Below are 19750 nucleotides of genomic sequence, written 5' to 3'. Positions count from 1 at the left end.
GGCCCGTCTGGCACCAACAACCATGCCACGCTCAAAATTGCTTAAATCACCTTTCTTTCCCATTCTGACATTCAGTTTGGAGTTCAGGAGATTGTCTTGACCAGGACCACAGCCCTAAATGCATTGAAGCAACTGCCATGTGATTGGTTGATTAGATAATTGCATTAATGAGAAATTGAACAGGTGTTCCTAATAATCCTTTAGGTGAGTGTATGTTCCAGTGAATTACAGTGTATACTGTTGAGACATGAATAAGCCCTATATCCTACAAAACTACTATTCCCTGTAGATCTGTTGATCTGTAAAATGTTGTATTGTTGTAAAAGAGAGATAACACTAAAGTTTTCAGTGAGGAAACCTAACTGTATCACTCTCGTGATTATTTCTCCCCTTTTTCAAGGGTGTAACATTAGATAATAGTTTTATGTGTTAGACTAATCAATAAAGTCTTGTTTGGATTTTAAAGAGAAGTGTTACTTTTGTTATGTGCTTACAAATGTAATTAAACTGCTGATCTAAGTTACCTTGCTAATAAATAGTGTTTCACTATAATTTGGATATTTATATCCGCTGCAGAGCTGATAGTTGCAGCCGGTTCAAATGAACCCTGTACGAGTCATTTGCTCGGCCGTAATAAGTGATTCTTTCGAATTCCCTATAGACAAGTTTCCTGAATGAAATAGGCGGGCCGCCATTAGCCTTTCACTCTGCCAACGACTTCCGGTTGTGTCTGCCAAGCACTTCCGGATAGCGAGTTAGCGTCTTTTACGGTCTTTGGTTAGCGTGCAGAAAAAGTGAACTATGGATGGTGTTACACGCCGACACGGCTCCGGGACATATTGTGCTGTTCGCGGTTGCAACAACTCGTGGCGATTGTTGAATGTTTGGTCGGAAGGAGAATGTTTTGACCATCAACCATCTACAAGGCGCCAATGTGGATGTGCTCCCTCGTATGCGTTGTATGAGAAACCAAAAACAGATGTTGAATCTCGGAAGTGGCTAGCGGCTTTGAAGTTGAAGAATCCGCCCAAAAGACTGTTTGTTTGTTCTTATCACTTCGTTGATAAAAAGCCCACAGAGGAAAACCCTTTCCCGGAGCTTTGGTTGGGATACGAGCGACCTCCTCAGAAAAAGAGACGTAAACTCGACAGAAACACAAGTGACACGCAATCGGATGGTAAGTGTATCTTGATATTTTTCTGGTTAGCTAAAGTTTGCAGCATAAGTTCGACTGTTGATATGTGTATATACATTTATAGTTGATGCTGTTTGTCTTTTAGAAGTGTGCATCGAGCCGAAGTTTAAAGATGCTGCAACACAATGGGAGGACCTAACAAAAACTGACCACAGCTACGCGGCAAAGTTGGACCACGTGAACAAATCGACGCAGACTGGGGGTCAGACTGTGGCTGATGATATGCTCCTGGATGATGATACCTCGCTGCTGTACACAGGACTGCGTCTGGTATATTTTTTTACTTTGGTGAAAACGATGTTGCCATTTAGTAAACCATCATGTAGTATTCCTGTTGTTGACCAAATACTGATGACCCTCATGAAACTGAAACTGAACCTTGTGTTAGGGGATGTGGCAAAGCGCTTTAAAGTGTCTAAAGGTGAAGTAAGTAAGGTGATTGCTCACTGGATTGATACATTGGGTGAGCAGCTTGAACCCATGGTTGCCTGGCTGCCAAGAAGTGTTATTCGTGCTAACATGCCACCATCCTTTAAAAAGAACCACCCCCAGACCACTTGCATCATCGATTGTGCTGAAACGGCTATTCAGAGAGCTACAAACCTTAACTGTAGGAGTGCAACTTTCAGTCATTACAAGGGAACCAATACTGCCAAATATCTTGTTGCTGTGTCACCTCATGGGCTAATAATGTTTATATCAGAGGCCTATGCTGGTAAAAGCAGTGATAAGTTCATCACTATAAACAGTGGGTTTCTAGAGGCCCTAAGGCCTGGTGATGAGGTAATGGCTGACAGGGGTTTCACGATTCGAGATGTACTACATGAAAGGAAGGTGAAATTGAATATTCCTGCCTTTACCCACAAGCGTGGTCAATTGACCAATGAGGAGGTAACGCGCACTAGACGAGTGGCCAATGTCCGTATACATGTGGAGAGGGCAATCCGAAGACTTAAAGTCTTCAAAATTCTGTCCCAAACTGTCCCCATCTCCATGACCCCGAGGTTGGACAAGATTCTTATCATATGCGCTGCTTTAGCAAACATGAGGTCCAGACTCATCCGACTGCCACATGAGGTGTAAGTCCCTATGAAAAGTAAAACCTTGTTTTACTAGTAAAACAGTAAAAAGTTGTTTTTGTTTTTTTTAAATTGTACATATTCCTTTTTTTATTTTATATATATATATATATATATATATATATATATATATATATATATATATATATATATATATATTTCAGCTAGAAAAAAACCTGTGTAAATTTGTTATTGTTCCCTTTCTGGTGTTGTGATTATTGTTAAGACAAAACAGAGTTTAACTAAGAAAAACTTGTGTGAGTGCTATTCTTTTTCTTGTATTGTAAATATTGACACATGACAATAAACAATTTGATTTTTGAGAAGAAATGAATGAATTTTTATTGATCCTATTCCATAACAAAGGGACAATTTCATTAACTCCTTAATGGCTGATTTTTTTTATAATTAAATAAAAACAAAGTAAATACAGGAAAAAATCTCAAAATATTACAAAGAAAAAGACTGGAATAAAATAAAATATTAAATAAATAAAATTAATAAATAAAGATAAATGATAAGTGACTGATATAAAAATAAATAAGAGTAAGTAAAATAAAATAAATCAGTTTGATAAAAAATAAAAGCTAGAAAGGATTTGTCACAAATTTATGACAACAGGGGACAAGGGGTTAAAAAAAGAATGACTAATCACCCCAGTACACATAAGCAGGTCATGCAGATTTTACAACATTCATGTATCTGGAGCACAACTCCAGCCTTCCATCATCGAAGTCATCGACAACTTTTGGCAACATGTGGGTGAAATAGAAGGAGTGTAGCCTTGAGATATGTCCCTCAACAAAGGTTTGGTCGTAGGGCACGTTGAGCTGCAGACATTCAGTGTTACTCCAAATCACCAACAAGGCTTGCCGTAGCCCTGTGCAGTGCATGCCCAGTTGCACCTGCATGTAATATCCCTTTGGCCCATTGAAGGACAGATGGAAGTCCCCTGTGGGCATGCGTTTGATCTCACTGCTTTTAGCAGCAAGTGCTTCAGTAAGGGACTGGTTTTTGACTAAGACAGGGCACTTGATCTCCAGTAGTGTGTCTCTGTTCATGACACCATCCGGACTCGCAGCAAGCCATGGCTCACTCGGGCAAACCACCAAACCTTTCACATCGATGTCATGACCTTGGTCTTGCAGGTATTGCCTGGCATGCTCTTCACCCTCTGCTCCTTGCCGGGTTGCCGCGTTACCGTGAAAGGTAGGATGGAGGTGTTCAGACAAGAATTTGTCTGGTGCTGTGGTAGCCCGAACTGGCACGTTCTTGGCTGTGCTTGCTGTTATCCGTACCCGTCGCATGTCATGCCACAGTTGTTCCCTGCTCTGTTCTTTTGTGTGCTGCTCAATGTACATAAATTGGGTTGTGGTCATGTCAATGTATGTGGTGTAGAATGCCCTACATTTCTCACATTCAAGTTGTGTGTTGTGATCACCATGATATAGGGGCAGTGGAGCTTTTGATGTCTCGGCAGACTGAGCAGGGAGGCTGGTGTTAAAAGTAAGCTGCATTAGTCCACTGCCAGGTGCAGTAAAAAGTGCTGCTATTGGTGTGGAGAGACAGTAATCTTGCCATTCTTCCAGTGTCTCATGGACTTTTACCTTGCGACTAGGTGTAGAGACTATGGAGGAGGATGCCTGTGATGCTGGTTGGTATAGATTATTTCTGCTGTGTCTTCGGAAAGACACATCTCTGATTTTTTGCTGCCCAGTATTGCTTTTTGTCCCGGCATTCCAGCAATTCTGCACATCAGTGCAGGCAAGCCCTGTCTTCCCTTGCCTCACAGCATTTTCTACCTGCAGACAGATAGAAACAAAATCACACACTTTTTAAATAATGGTTTGAGCATCACAGCACAATTGACTTCTTTTAGAGACAACATTTTGTAAATCAAAATAACAAGGGTATGATGAAGGTAGAGCGTTTTTGTTACTTTTCAAAACAATTAATGAGCTGGGCCTGCAGCCATCAACATCAATGTTTAACCCCTTAATGCCTGAATTTATTTAGACTTATATAAAAAAAATCTGGAAAAATATGAAAAGAATAATACAAGAATAAAAGAAAATATAATTAAATATTAAATAAATAAATAACATTTAATAAAGTTATAAATGATACGATATGGTTACACGTTTGCACAATAAACTGTATCCAAGTTTGTTTTTTGCGGGAACGGCAGGGGTAGTTCACACTCTCTCACACTTAAGACACAATCTCTCTCTCACAAACACACACACACACACACACACACACACACACACGTATGTATGTGTGTGTGTGTGTGTGTGTGCGTGTGTATGCATGTGTGTGTGTGTGTGTGTGTGTGTGTGTGTGAGAGAGAGAGAGAGAGATTGTGTCTAAGTGTGAGAGAGTATAAACATATAAACACCATTTAGTATGTTTTTTAGCCGTTTGGTTTATGAGAACAAAGATGTCCTCATAACCCATGTTTACGTTGTAATACCCATCACCCATGTCATTATACACATTTGTGTCCTCATAAACCACACACACACACACACACACACACACACACACACACACACACACACACACACAAGGGTTAAAGCACTGTCAAACAACCCCGCATTCTGCGCTCACTGTAAACACCTTGCTGTTGTCTTAAAATTAACTCTAAAAAGTAAAAGTAACTCGTAATGTATGCAAAGTGTCTCTCTTCCTAACAGCGCCGATCAACGAGCATTTAAAATGCTAGGCAGGCAGGCTAGAGGGGATTACTTTTTATTTGTATTACTCTTCGTGTTCTGTTATAGATTAACACACGGATACATACAAACATCTTAATACAAGCATAAGATGGGCTAACGTACCTTCCAAAGCACGGCGGCTGCATGGCTACAGGAACGTCCGGGTCCGGCGATACAGGTACAGCCTGCAGTCTCCACATCTCCCGTCTTGGTAACCAAAACCCAGGCGTTATGCGCGGAATTGTTAACGGACTGGCTTGGTTGAACATCGGCCTTTAGGTAAATTAAACTGCCCATATCGTGTAAAAGTACACAGCCCACTTTGTCGGAATGGAGGTACTGAAACGCCTCTGAGCTTTTCAGATTATTAATTGCATTCCCATCCACCGCCATGGAATCAATAAAATAAGAAAAGATCTTGGATGTTGTGATGCTGGGCCATATCGACATGTTGTCCGCCCATGATGTTACCTTACTTGGATGCGGAATGGTCAAAACACCATTTTTAACAAGATTTTCGGTCGAATGTTGCCATTCCAAAGCCATTTTTACACCACTACTCAGCCTGCGTCGGAAGTTCTTGGCAGAAACAGGAAGTAAACCGGAAGTGCCCGGGAAACTTGTCTATAAATTAATAATTCCTTTTGAGCTAAATTGACCTGTCAGAATCACTAAATTATGTTACATTGTTAAAACGTTGTTAGAAGGTTGGGTACGTTTTACCAACGTTCTGTATTTGCTGAGTTTCACACGAATCTGACTGACAGCCTAAACAGCGCATTTTTATTTCAGTGCTCTTGTTAATGTTGTGGTTATTTCAGCAAACAGTTTAGTCAAATTCAGCTTAAAAGCATAAAGTTAAATTTGATCATTCAACTGAATGTAATGCACATCCTTGAATATTTGTTTTACTTCTGTTTCCGTTTCAAATCTCACAGCCCCAGTGGTCAAATATTGTGATTCACTATATGAAGTATTAAATCGAGATCTCCGTGACCCATTTCGTGACCAAAACTTTTGAACCGATTATTTTAAATCAACTGGTTCACAATAAATAATATTAATTTGTGAATTTGACTGATCTAAAAGATTAAACTTGCAGTAGCTAACAATTCAGTGATTTAATAATGCAGACATAGTGAGTTAAGTTAACAAAAAACAACTGAATTTGACAGATTCTCAGATTAAGTGTGCTCTAAACTGAGCTCAACCTGTTTAAGCTGTCTTATTTATATGGCCAATCAGAATAAGTGTGGGGTGGGGCTACATGTGCAGCCCCGCCCTGATCTGGAGGCTGCAGACAGGAATACTTAACATGATTTCGTTAACAAAATTAACACTAATAATTAGGGGTGTAACAATACATTGATATGGATCGATGCATCGATCAAACCTCTAATGATACGATGCATCAATGCCACAAGTAAAATATCGATATGAGGTACCTTTATTTTGACACTCTCCACATCCTCACGTAAAGTCCATCTACGCATTTCCGCCAAAGCGCGCATTTTCCTTTACCCACCATACTGTCTTTGTAATGTTAATCTCCTCAGATGAAACACCCTTGTTGTTGGTGAACACAACCTGATAAATCAGTTTTAGCGAATCAGCGTGCAGTATAGACACATGGCGTTTCCATTCAGTGTTTATTTTTATGCTATTTGCCAAAATTTGCATAAAATAGGTGGATGGAAATATGGCTAATGATAAGCATCACAATGTCTCTATAAATGTGTGCAATTACAGTGGTTAATCTATATAATGTGATCATGTCCATTGATGCACCTACAGAAGCCATGCATTTTCAAATGGTAAACATCTTAAATAATTCTGTAATACAGTAATATACTAAGTAAACTTGTTTTACTGGCCAATACGTCAATGTTCGTACTTTATACTGACACCTGTAATCATTGTTATAGCATCACATAAAAGCAGAATTTTCTGAATTCATGCGTCTCATTTTTGTTGTCAAACAAACTCACATACCTCTGAGCACAATGCAACATCAGTGTATTGCTTATTGTGTTTGTTTGCCTATGTTTGCTTCACACCTTTAATGAACAGATCACTGGAGGATTGTCACAGCAGCAGAACTCTGAATACAGAACAGGTGTTAACAGGGCCCAAAGGATTATTTACCACTGTGAAATACTAAATAGCCACAAAAGCGTATTTCCTTAGATGATTAGTTTCTGTCTGAAGTTTAAAAATGAATTGGTTAAACTAACAAAGATGCAAAGTCACTGTCTGAATGACAGGCCAGTGGCCAGGTGCACACAGACAAAGTGGTTTTGGGGCTTATAAATGGCAATGATAATACAGTAACCCAAATTTGCATTTGTACACACGCCACAGCAACAAAATGTAAGAGTCTAAACAAAATATCAAGAAGAGGTGTTCATTTTAAAGAAAGATAAATAGTTTTCAAACAAAACATTTGACAAAAATATTTGGCTTCATACAACCAATTTTTTTTGCAGATGTCACTTGTTTTGATATTTCATATCCAATGCAAATACTGTACATTCACATTGATATGTCAAATGTTTGAATAGGCCTACTGCATGTCAGAGCTGTCAAGCAGGTGGAGATGCGTTGGTACTTTGGAGATTTGTTTTTGTATGTTTTTTAAACTTGGAGATACTTCTCTAAAATCAATCCCTGAAAATGGACACATACAGATATTGCAGCAGGCATATCATCACAATGTGTTCCTGTGCTCAGGCGCAGGAATGACACATACAAATGTATCTAACACCAATTACTAAACTTCCCAAAGACTTTCAGTTAATTTAAGGTCTGGACTCAGAGGTGCCAATTCATGTGTGAAAGTGACTCTTCATTCTCCCTCCAAACCATTCTTTCACAATTAGAGCTTGATGAATCTTGACATTGTCATCCTGGTATATGGCCATGAATGTTTAAGAAATGAAAAGCTACACACTCCATAAATTAGGGTTAAAGAGGGATGACAGTCTTTCTATTGCTGCATCTGAATGCGACGAGTGGGTGGGCTCTGTGTCCGGCCCTGCACCCTCAACACAAGCCAGCGCGTGCGACGTGAGAACCAGGCTGGATGCAGAGCTTCTCCGTTTGCTAACTAAGACTTTGGGCTCGAATGGTCTTCACCCAAGGAGCCAACTCGCAGCAGGTTAGATGAATGGTTTCTGCAGGGTTGCCAACAGGCTCCTCAGCAGAGGCCCGCCTCTTCTTTCCAGAAGTGCACAGCGAGCTAACAAAGTCGTGGAAAGCACCACATTCGGCTCGCCGAAAGCCTTCCATCTCCTCAACGCTCTCGACTGTGGACGGCGCTGCGGAAAAAGGATATGAGGCGATTCCTCACCTCAAAGAAGCAGTGGCCACACACCTATGCCTGCCCACTGTATGGGATGGAAAGCCAAAGCGACGCATCCGTCTAAGCCTTGCTGTGCCACTTCAGCCCTCGCTGGCCGAGTATACGCCTCCGCTGGCCAAGCTGCTTCGGCGCTTCACACCATGGCTGTCCTCCAAGTTTTTCAGGCCAAACTTCTCCGCTTGATGGACGAGACTGGACATGAACCGTAAGCTTTCAGGGACCTGCGCAGCGCCACAGACCTGGCTCTGCGGGCCACAAAATCAACCGCTCAGGCGAATGGAAGGAGAATGGCAAACTTGACGGTGCTTGAACGTCACCTCTGGTTAAACTTAACAGAGATGAAGGATGCAGACAAGGCAGCTTTTCTCGACTCCCCTATCTCCACCACCGGTCTGGTCGGCCCAGCAGTCAAAGGTTTCGTGGAACGCTACACTGAGGCTCAGAAGACGTCACAAGCTATATCACTTCCTCCCATAAGCGTTCCAGCTCTGCTTCAAGCCGCCACAAAAAGGTGCCAACTCCTCAGCAGGTAAAGTCAGCGCCGCCGGTCACACAGCCCCGCCCAGCGGCTGAGGTCCGTCACCACTCTCGCTCAGCTAAGCAGCAGCAGTTCCCAGAGCGGCGGGTACACCGACCCAAGATTGTGTTGGACCCCGAGCCTCAAAAGCCTTCCTAGCCATGGCGAAAGGGAGGAAAAGAGAGTGTTTGAGTCCTGCCGAGCCCGGGACAATCTACTAAAAGCCTTTTATACATTTTCCAGTCCCCTCATTAGCTCAGGCGGCTGGAAATGTCAATACTGCAGTAAACGAGTCTGTTCTGAAACATGCACACCTGCAAACAAACGCCGTTTTTAATCTGGCCACTTGCACATCAAAGTGAACCACGGCTGTATCAGAGCTCTGGCTCATTGGAAAGCAGCCGGCTGGTACCAAACCAGCGTGAGTATGGGTGTGATTTCGCAAAGGAAAGTTATCTCAAAAAAGGAGTTTTCCCATATCATAAGCTACTTACGCAATACTCGTTCCCTCTTCTCAGGGAACCGAGGTACAATAGTAACCGAGACGTTTGCCGATCATGTGTTTAGAGCAAAAACTATCCGCTTCCAATTGATGGCCGGTTGACCAGTGCATCTCTAATGATTAATAATTATGAAATAATTATTTGATGCGCACAAGAATAAGGGTTATTCTGATTTGAATTATGCTTCTAATTACAGTTGTGTGTATTTATCATATCAAAAGTTGGGAGAATAAAATAATTATTTCATTACGCAGTATCAGAGTGGGTGAAAATGGGTGGGCCAGCCTGAGCTAGACACTATAAATGAAAGGACAGAAAGGAGAGCAGAACAAACTCCTAACAGGAGGAGACTCACTCATGGCCTATGAGACAGAGGATCATGAGACTCAATACTGCTTTCCTGCCATCAACTCATCATGTATCAAGGGAAAACGCTCCAGTTTTGAACATAATATCATTTACATTTTTGTATTATTGCTGTCAGCATGGACTGTGTTTCTGAACCTGCTGGTGATCATCTCCATCTCTCACTTCAAGAAGCTTCACACTCCAACCAACCTGCTTATTCTCTCTCTGGCTGTGGCCGACCTGCTTATTGGACTTATTGTGGTACCCGTAGAGGGCATCAAGCAAATTGAGACATGTTGGTACTTTGGAGACACTTATTGTGGATTGTTTGTAATTATCGTTAGGTTGCTCCTTTTTATATCTCTTAGTAATTTAATTTTAATTGCTGTTGATCGTTATGTGGCTGTGTGTTACTCTTTACAGTACCCACAGAAAATAACCATAACTAAAACCTTAATAAGCATATGTCTCTGCTGGTTTTGCTGTTCATTTTACATTATTTGGTTTGTAATTAGTAATGGATATTTTAACATCTCAGACAAAACAATGTGTTACGGTCAGTGTATTGTTTTGATTACTCCGGCTTGGAGATTCACTGATTTGATATTTTCCTTCTTATTTCCATGTACTGTCATAATCACTGCATATTTGAGGATATTTTATGTTGCACGTCAGCAAGTGAAGGTTATTAACTCTCAAATGAATGGTGTAAAATGTGTAATGGAAGTTTCAGTTAGGAGGAAATCTGAGAGTAAAGCTGCTCTGACATTAGGAATCATTGTGACGGCTTATCTGCTTTGCTGGATTCCATTCTATATCTGTTCTCTAACAAAACCCACAACAATTACATCCACTACAATGACATTCCTATTATGGACCTTTCATATAAACTCAGGTCTGAATCCTATAGTCTATGCTTTATTTTACCGCTGGTTTAAAATATCAGTTAAACACATCTTAACTCTTCGAATATTTCAGCCAGCATCCTCTCTGATGGACATTTTTACAGATTGTCATTCATGATTGAAGGGAGGAGGGGGGTGAACAAATACACAAATACCGCTATTACAGAATATGTCATATGTATTTAGGTGTTCAGGTGCGAGAATGACAGATACAATTTAGTGATCAACATTAACCTAATAATGAAGAGATAGTTCAACCAAACATAAAAAAAAAAAAAAAAAAAAAAAAATCATTTACTCAACCTCAGGTATTTACTCATTTACTCAAACACTGAGGGAGATGTCAGGCAGAATGATTGCCTCTGTCACATTTCAATTCCATTGTATGAACAAAAAAACAACAAAAAAGGATGAATTGAAAGTGAATAATGAATGACGTTGTCAGATACTGCCTAGTATCTTTTTTTTGTGTTCCAAGGCAGCATGACATGTATCCTTTACAGGCAATCCTATTTGTGAAATTTGTGAAAATTGAAAATGTAAACCCAAGATGTGGACAATGTACTAGAAATGTTAATAGTACTTATATAAACTTATTTCATACAGTAGTTAAATGCAGAAATACAAAATAGTTATGTGTAATAATTGTGTGTGCTGTGGATTTTTATGCTTATAAAAATATCTTGCTATTAGCTCAAATTCTGTTTGAAATTAATTCAATCAGGCCAACTTTCATCAATAGTTTATTTATACATGGCAACAGTTATGTTTGTTTGTACAATTTTGTTCTCGGTCAAACTGAATGAAGCATGATGAAGCCATGCCTGGACAAGGTGAGGAGATCAGCAATATTTTACCCATCTGCTAAAATAAAACAGCTACAGTAGTTCACATATTTGATAGTTGCACACAATTGTAAGACAGAAAAAATGGCTTAATACAAATGACAATACACAGAAGAGGTAAAAAATATTACATCACTTGCCTAGAATCACTGACATCCATCAGCTAAGTTGTAGCTGAAGATGGAGGTGGGAGTCTAAATGCAGCTAGCATTATCATCTGAATAGAGTGAATTTAAAGGATCATTGTAACAAGGTACTTGTCAAATCATGGGTGAACTGATGCAAGCATAACTGATGTGACCTCCCTGAACTAACATGATGCTTGATTTATAAATCAAGACTTCTTTGGTCTCCGCATTAGTAGCACTATTTGTGTGGTGTGCAGAGCTGTAGTGTTCCAAGTCACTTAAGAAGTTCCATGATGGTTTGGAAGCAGAGGTAAAAAAAAAATGTTTAATTCAAGGTCAAATGTTTTTTAATATGTCTAAACATTTTCTAAAATATTTATATTTATAGGATTAAAGAGTAGAATAAAAATCTACATAGACATTATTCATTAAATAATCTATGTGACTGTAGTATTGTATGACCCACACACACGCACACGCACCCCCCCCCCCCCCCCCCCACACACACACACACACACAATCCCTGGGTGCATAACTACCTAAATTATGCCTTTATAGTCTAATCATAATCAAGAGATTTAATAAATTCATTTCAAATGACAATTATTTTTGAGCCCCAGGACTCCAAAGCTCTAACAGTGAATGGTAAAGTCGAAAAGAATAGGGTGATCATTTCTGAATGGAAACGATCCCCCAACTCTCTCAGAATCGTCTCTTAGTTCCCTCACAGTTACACGTACAGCGTGCATCCTTTTATTCTAAATAGCTGAATAGAAACAGCCAGAAACTTCGTCAAAAGTGCAGTTTACGAGCTATTAGCGGCCGGCGGCTTGAGTGCTAATGTCGAGCTATTAGCGATACAGTCTTTGATAACAGTGGCTTGAATGGTTTCTGTGCAGGTTTAAACAGTGGCATAGGATATATATATATATATATATATATATATATATATATATATATATATATATATATATATATATATATATAGATAGATAGATAGATAGATAGATAGATAGATAGATAGATTAACACATACATTTAGCTAGCACATGTATGTGTGCATTATCACCTCTGTTATTGCATAGATAGATAGATAGATAGATAGATAGATAGATAGATAGATAGATACATTTAGCTAGCATATGTATGTGTGCATTATCACCTCTGTGATTGCATTCACTTTCAATAATTCAGTGGTAATTTGACAAGATCCCTTACTGAATCAACGCACTTTAGCTATGTTCATTTTTCTTTCTAATGTTATTTCAGGGAATGTCCTTAAACACTAATTAAAGAAATATCTTAGCTTGTTCTCTTCTTTTTAAACCGTTCTCAGCGAGCGAAAAATGAAAGCTTATTTGACTGTTTGCAGCGCATTACAAAATTGAGTTATGATTGTTAAATCACTATTATTTATAGTTTGTTAATTATCATATTTATGAGAATTTTATTATTTCATTTGCATGATAAGTTTTACAACACTGTAATGATGGTGGGGGGTAGGGTGAGGGGTTGGGGGGGGGGGGGTCATCAAATTTAACAAAAACTTTTATGAATTTTGAAGCCAAATGCAATTGCCAGAAGAAAAAAGTTAAAGGTAGGCTATAAACGAACTACACCACAGTCCCACAAATTCAACGTCACCATCACTAATAAGCTTCCAACAGCTCTTTCAGGTTTATCTAAAAACTTTTTCCCAGAACGTTTGAGTTAAAATAGTTTGTAAGAGCACATAACCATAATAGTTTTTTTCATTATGCAGTATCAGAGTGGGTGAAAATGGGTGGGCCAGCCTGAGCTAGACACTATAAATGAAAGGACAGAAAGGAGAGCAGAACAAACTCCTAACAGGAGGAGACTCACTCATGGCCTATGAGACAGAGGATCATGAGACTCAATACTGCTTTCCTGCCATCAACTCATCATGTATCAAGGAAAAACGCTCCAGTTTTGAACATAATATCATTTACATTTTTCTATCATTGCTGTCAGCATGGACTGTGTTTCTGAACCTGCTGGTGATCATCTCCATCTCTCACTTCAAGAAGCTTCACACTCCAACCAACCTGCTTATTCTCTCTCTGGCTGTGGCCGACCTGCTTATTGGACTTATTGTGGTACCCGTAGAGGGCATCAAGCAAATTGAGACATGTTGGTACTTTGGAGACACTTACTGTGGACTGTTTGTAATTACCACTGCGTCGCTCATTTCTACATCTCTTAGTAATTTAGTTTTAATTGCTGTTGATCGTTATGTGGCTGTGTGTCACCCTTTACAGTACCCACAGAAAATAACCATAACTAAAACCTTAATAAGCATCTGTCTCTGCTGGTTTTGCTGTTCAGTTTACAATATTTGGTATGTAATTGGTAATGGATATTTTAACATCTCAGACAAAACGTGTTACGGCCAGTGTGATGTTTTGATTACTCCTGCTTGGAGATTCACTGATTTTATATTTTCCTTCATATTTCCATGTACTGTCATAATCACTGCATATTTGAGGATATTTTATGTTGCACGTCTGCAAGTGAAGGTTATTAACTCTCACATGAATGGTGTAAAATGTGTAATGGAAGTTTCAGTTAAGAGGAAATCTGAGAGTAAAGCTGCTCTGACATTAGGAATCATTGTGACGGCTTATCTGCTTTGCTGGATTTCATACTATATCTGTTCTCTAACAAAACCCACAACAATTACATCCACTACAATGACATTACTACTATGGACCATTCATATAAACTCAGGTCTGAATCCTATTGTCTATGCTTTATTTTACCGCTGGTTTAAAATATCAGTTAAACACATCTTAACTCTTCGAATATTTCAGCCAGCATCCTCTCTGATGGACATTTTTACAGATTGTCATTCATGATTGAAGGGAGGAGGGGGGTGAACAAATACACAAAAACCGCTATTACAGAATATGTCATATGTATTTAGGTGTTCAGGAGTGAGAATGACACATACAATTTAGTGATCAACATTAACCTAATAATGAAGAGAGAGTTCAACCAAACATAAAAAAAAAAAAATAAATAAATAAAAAAAAAATTCATTTACTCAACCTCAGGTATTTACTCATTTACTCAAACACTGAGGGAGATGTCAGGCAGAATGATTGCCTCTGTCACATTTCAATTTCATTGTATGAACAAAAAAAAAAAGGATGAAATGAAAGTGAATGATGACTGACTTTGTCAGATACTGCCTAGTATCTTTTTTTGTGTTCCAAGGCAGCATGACATGTATCCTTTACAGGCAATCCTCTTTGTGAAATTTGTGAAAATTGAAAATGTAAACCCAAGATGTGGACAATGTACTAGAAATGTTAATAGTACTTATATAAACTTATTTCATACAGTAGTTAAATGCAGAAATACAAAATAGTTATGTGTAATAATTGTGTGTGCTGTGGATTTTTATGCTTATTAAAATATCTTGCTATTAGCTCAAATTCGGTTTGAAATGAATTCAATCAGCACAACTTTCATCAATAGTTGTAGATGTTTGTTTGTACACTTTTGTTCTGGGTCAAACTGAATGAAGCATGATGAAGCCATGCCTGGGCAATGCGAGGAGATCAGCAATATTTTACCCATCTGCTAAAATAAAACAGCTACAGTAGTTCACATATTTGATAGTTGCACACAATTGTAAGACAGAAAAAATGGCTTAATACAAATGACAATACACAGAAGAGGTAAAGAAGATTACACCACTAGCCTAGAATCACTGACATTCATCAGCTAAGTTGTAGCTGAAGATGGAGGTGGGAGTCTAAATGCAGCGAGCATTATCATCTGAATAGAGTGAATTTAAAGGATCATTGTAACAAGGTACTTGTCAAATCATGGGTGAACTGATGCAAGCATAACTGATGTGACCTCCCTGAACTAACATGATGCTTGATTTATAAATCAAGACTTCTTTGGTCTCCGCATTAGTAGCACTATTTGTGTGGTGTGCAGAGCTGTAGTGTTCCAAATCACTTAAGAAGTTCCATGATGGTTTGGAAGCAGAGGTAAAAAAAAAATGTTTAATTCAAGGTCAAATGTTTTTTAATATGTCTAAACATTTTCTAAAATATTTATATTTATAGGATTAAAGAGTAGAATAAAAATCTACATAGACATTATTCATTAAATAATCTATGTGACTGTAGTATTGTATGACCCACACACACGCACACGCACCCCCCCCCCCCCCCCCCCCCCCCCCACACACACAATCCCTGGGTGCATAACTACCTAAATTATGCCTTTATAGTCTAATCATAATCAAGAGATTTAATAAATTCATTTCAAATGACAATTATTTTTGAGCCCCAGGACTCCAAAGCTCTAACAGTGAATGGTAAAGTCGAAAAGAATAGGGTGATCATTTCTGAATGGAAACGATCCCCCAACTCTCTCAGAATCGTCTCTTAGTTCCCTCACAGTTACACGTACAGCGTGCATCCTTTTATTCTAAATAGCTGAATAGAAACAGCCAGAAACTTCGTCAAAAGTGCAGTTTACGAGCTATTAGCGGCCGGCGGCTTGAGTGCTAATGTCGAGCTATTAGCGATACAGTCTTTGATAACAGTGGCTTGAATGGTTTCTGTGCAGGTTTAAACAGTGGCATAGGATATATATATATATATATATATATATATATATATATATATATATATATATATATATATATATAGATAGATAGATAGATAGATAGATAGATAGATAGATAGATAGATAGATTAACACATACATTTAGCTAGCACATGTATGTGTGCATTATCACCTCTGTTATTGCATAGATAGATAGATAGATAGATAGATAGATAGATAGATAGATAGATAGATAGATAGATACATTTAGCTAGCATATGTATGTGTGCATTATCACCTCTGTGATTGCATTCACTTTCAATAATTCAGTGGTAATTTGACAAGATCCCTTACTGAATCAACGCACTTTAGCTATGTTCATTTTTCTTTCTAATGTTATTTCAGGGAATGTCCTTAAACACTAATTAAAGAAATATCTTAGCTTGTTCTCTTCTTTTTAAACCGTTCTCAGCGAGCGAAAAATGAAAGCTTATTTGACTGTTTGCAGCGCATTACAAAATTGAGTTATGATTGTTAAATCACTATTATTTATAGTTTGTTAATTATCATATTTATGAGAATTTTATTATTTCATTTGCATGATAAGTTTTACAACACTGTAATGATGGTGGGGGGTAGGGTGAGGGGTTGGGGGGGGGGGGGTCATCAAATTTAACAAAAACTTTTATGAATTTTGAAGCCAAATGCAATTGCCAGAAGAAAAAAGTTAAAGGTAGGCTATAAACGAACTACACCACAGTCCCACAAATTCAACGTCACCATCACTAATAAGCTTCCAACAGCTCTTTCAGGTTTATCTAAAAACTTTTTCCCAGAACGTTTGAGTTAAAATAGTTTGTAAGAGCACATAACCATAATAGTTTTTTTCATTATGCAGTATCAGAGTGGGTGAAAATGGGTGGGCCAGCCTGAGCTAGACACTATAAATGAAAGGACAGATGTCACATGCCTGTCCTGTCTTGTGCTGCACATGGGTGTTTTGTTATTTTGGGCCATGTGCTCGTGTCTATTGTCTAGCCCCTCCCATCTTGTTATCTAATTATTGATTATTTGTTCCACCTGTTCCCTCTTGATTTATTCCCTTTTTAAGTCCCCTCTTGTTTGCTGTCTGTGTTGGTTCGTTGTCATATGTTTCTTGTTTCCCCGTGACCCTGCAGTTAGTTTCATGTTCTGGTTTTGTTTGGTATTGTGTTTACTAGTTATGTTTTTCCCCCTCGTGGGTTTTGTTTTGTGTTTGTTCTTTCTTTATTAAATAATAACCACTCTTCCGCACTTGAGTCCTCGCACCTTTTGTACTTCCCCAAGTCGTGACAGAACGAACCAACCCAAAGATGTGGATTCAGCGGAGTGAGTTTTTTTCTGGCGAGGATAAGGGGTCTCCAATCTCCTTGTTTGAGTATTTCGCCAGGTGTGCTCAGAGGACTATGGAGGAGGAGAGACTCATGGCAGATGGCGGTCAGCAGAAGGGCAAGCCTTCATCGCTGGTCCCAAGACGGAGGAGAGGAAGGAAGAACCCCTCCGTGACTGTTCCGGTGGTCCCGAGTCCGGTGGTCCCGAGTCCGGTGGTCCCGAGTCCGGTGGTCTCGAGTCCGGTGATCCCGAGTCCAGTGGTCCCGAAACGGAGGAGGAGAAGGAAGAATCCCTTCGCAACAGTGCCGGTGATTCCAGTTCCGGTGGTCCCAGTTCCGGTGGTCCCAGTTCCGGTGGTCCCGAATCCGGTGGATCATAACACGGAGACCATCCCGGAGGTGACTATCGTCCTTAATGAACCTCCCAGACGTCGTCCTCTGCCCAGGCGTCTTGCCCTGCCCGCGCCGCCCAGGCGTACTGTTCTGCCGGTCCCGCCCGAGCTGCTCGCCCTGCCGGCCCCGCACGAGCTGCTCGCCCTGCCGGCCCCGCCCGAGCTGCTCGCCACGTCGGCCAATCCAGAGACTGTTCACGTCACGTCTGCCGAGCCTGTGTCTCCGGACAAGATGGCCGCCACAGAGACTGTTCACGTCACGTCTGCCGAGCCTGTGTCTTCGGACAAGATGGCCGCCACCGAGTCTGTTCACGTCACGTCTGCCGAGCCTGTGTCTTCGGACAAGATGGCCGCCACAGAGACTGTTCACGTCACGTCTGCCGAGCCTGTGTCTTCGGACAAGATGGCCGCCGCCGAGCCTGTTCACGTCACGCCTGCCGAGTCTGTGTCTTCGGACAAGATGGCCGCCGAGCCTGTTCACGTCACGCCTGCCGAGCCTGTGTCTTCGGACAAGATGGCCGCCGCCGAGCCTGTTCACGTCACGCCTGCCGAACCTGTGTCCCCTGACAAGATGGCCGCCGTCGAGCCTGTGTCTGAGCCGGTGGTGTCTGTTCCTGAGCCTGAGCCCTCAGTGACCGCGACACTGGCCATTATGGCCACAGCCATGTGGTGTGTGTGGGCTACGCACACACTTGAGCCGGTGGTGTCTGTTCCTGAGCCGGTGGTGTCTGTTCCTGAGCCGGTGGTGTCTGTTCCTGAGCCGGTGGTGTCTGTTCCTGAGCCGGTGGTGTCTGTTCCTGAGCCGGTGGTGTCTGTTCCTGAGCCGGTGGTGTCTGTTCCTGAGCCGGTGGTGTCTGTTCCTGAGCCGGTGGTGTCTGTTCCTGAGCCGGTGGTGTCTGTTCCTGAGCCGGTGGTGTCTGTTCCTGAGCCGGTGGTGTCTGTTCCTGAGCCGGTGGTGTCTGTTCCTGAGCCGGTGGTGTCTGTTCCTGAGCCGGTGGTGTCTGTTCCTGAGCCGGTGGTGTCTGTTCCTGAGCCGGTGGTGTCTGTTCCTGAGCCGGTGGTGTCTGTTCCTGAGCCGGTGGTGTCTGTTCCTGAGCCGGAGCCAGTGTCTGTTCCTGAGCCGGTGATGTCTGTTCCAGTTCCTGAGCCGGAGCCAGAGCCAGTGTCTGTTCCTGAGCCGGAGCCAGTGTCTGTTCCTGAGCCGGAGCCAGTGTCTGTTCCTGAGCCGGAGCCAGTGTCTGTTCCTGAGCCGGAGCCAGTGTCTGTTCCTGAGCCGGAGCCAGTGTCTGTTCCTGAGCCGGAGCCAGTGTCTGTTCCTGAGCCGGAGCCGGTGTCTGTTCCTGAGCCGGAGCCGGTGTCTGTTCCTGAGCCGGAGCCGGTGTCTGTTCCTGAGCCGGAGCCGGTGTCTGTTCCTGAGCCGGAGCCGGTGTCTGTTCCTGAGCCGGAGCCGGTGTCTGTTCCTGAGCCGGAGCCGGTGTCTGTTCCTGAGCCGGAGCCGGTGTCTGTCCCTGAGCCGGAGCCGGTGTCTGTTCCTGAGCCGGAGCCGGTGTCTGTTCCAGTTTCTGAGCCGCTGGAGTCTGTTTCAGTTCCTGAACCGGTGACTGTTCCTTGGCCGCCCGAGGGGTCGTCTCCGCCGTGGCCGCCCGAGGGGTCTTCACCGCCCTGGCCGCCCGAGGGGTCTTCACCGCCCTGGCCGCCCGAGGGGTCTTCACCGCCCTGGCCGCCCGAGGGGTCTTCACCGCCCTGGCCGCCCGAGGGGTCTTCACCGCCCTGGCCGCCCGAGGGGTCTTCACCGCCCTG

At 41.6% G+C, this 19750-nt stretch overlaps 2 protein-coding genes across 2 annotated transcripts; both read left to right on the top strand.

Moving 5' to 3' along the window:
- Nucleotides 1-9675: 9675 nt before the first annotated feature.
- Nucleotides 9676-10743, top strand: LOC307152217 (trace amine-associated receptor 13c-like; the record flags this gene model as incomplete). The annotated part of the gene is made up of 1 exon (XM_079860649.1): nucleotides 9676-10743. One exon carries the CDS (start codon nucleotides 9676-9678, stop codon nucleotides 10741-10743), a length of 1068 nt encoding a protein of 355 aa, XP_079716775.1.
- Nucleotides 10744-13409: 2666 nt separating this feature from the next.
- Nucleotides 13410-14474, top strand: LOC307153110 (trace amine-associated receptor 13c-like; the record flags this gene model as incomplete). Its single annotated transcript, XM_079862284.1, has 1 exon — nucleotides 13410-14474. One exon carries the CDS (start codon nucleotides 13410-13412, stop codon nucleotides 14472-14474), a length of 1065 nt encoding a protein of 354 aa, XP_079718410.1.
- Between the last annotated feature and the right edge of the window lie 5276 nt (nucleotides 14475-19750).

This window comes from Squalius cephalus (assembly GCF_949319135.1).
Source record: "Squalius cephalus genome assembly, chromosome: 24".
NCBI lineage: Eukaryota > Metazoa > Chordata > Actinopteri > Cypriniformes > Leuciscidae > Squalius > Squalius cephalus.
The sequence above is the reverse complement of the archived record's forward strand: the minus strand, read 5'-3'. Positions and strand labels throughout refer to the sequence as shown.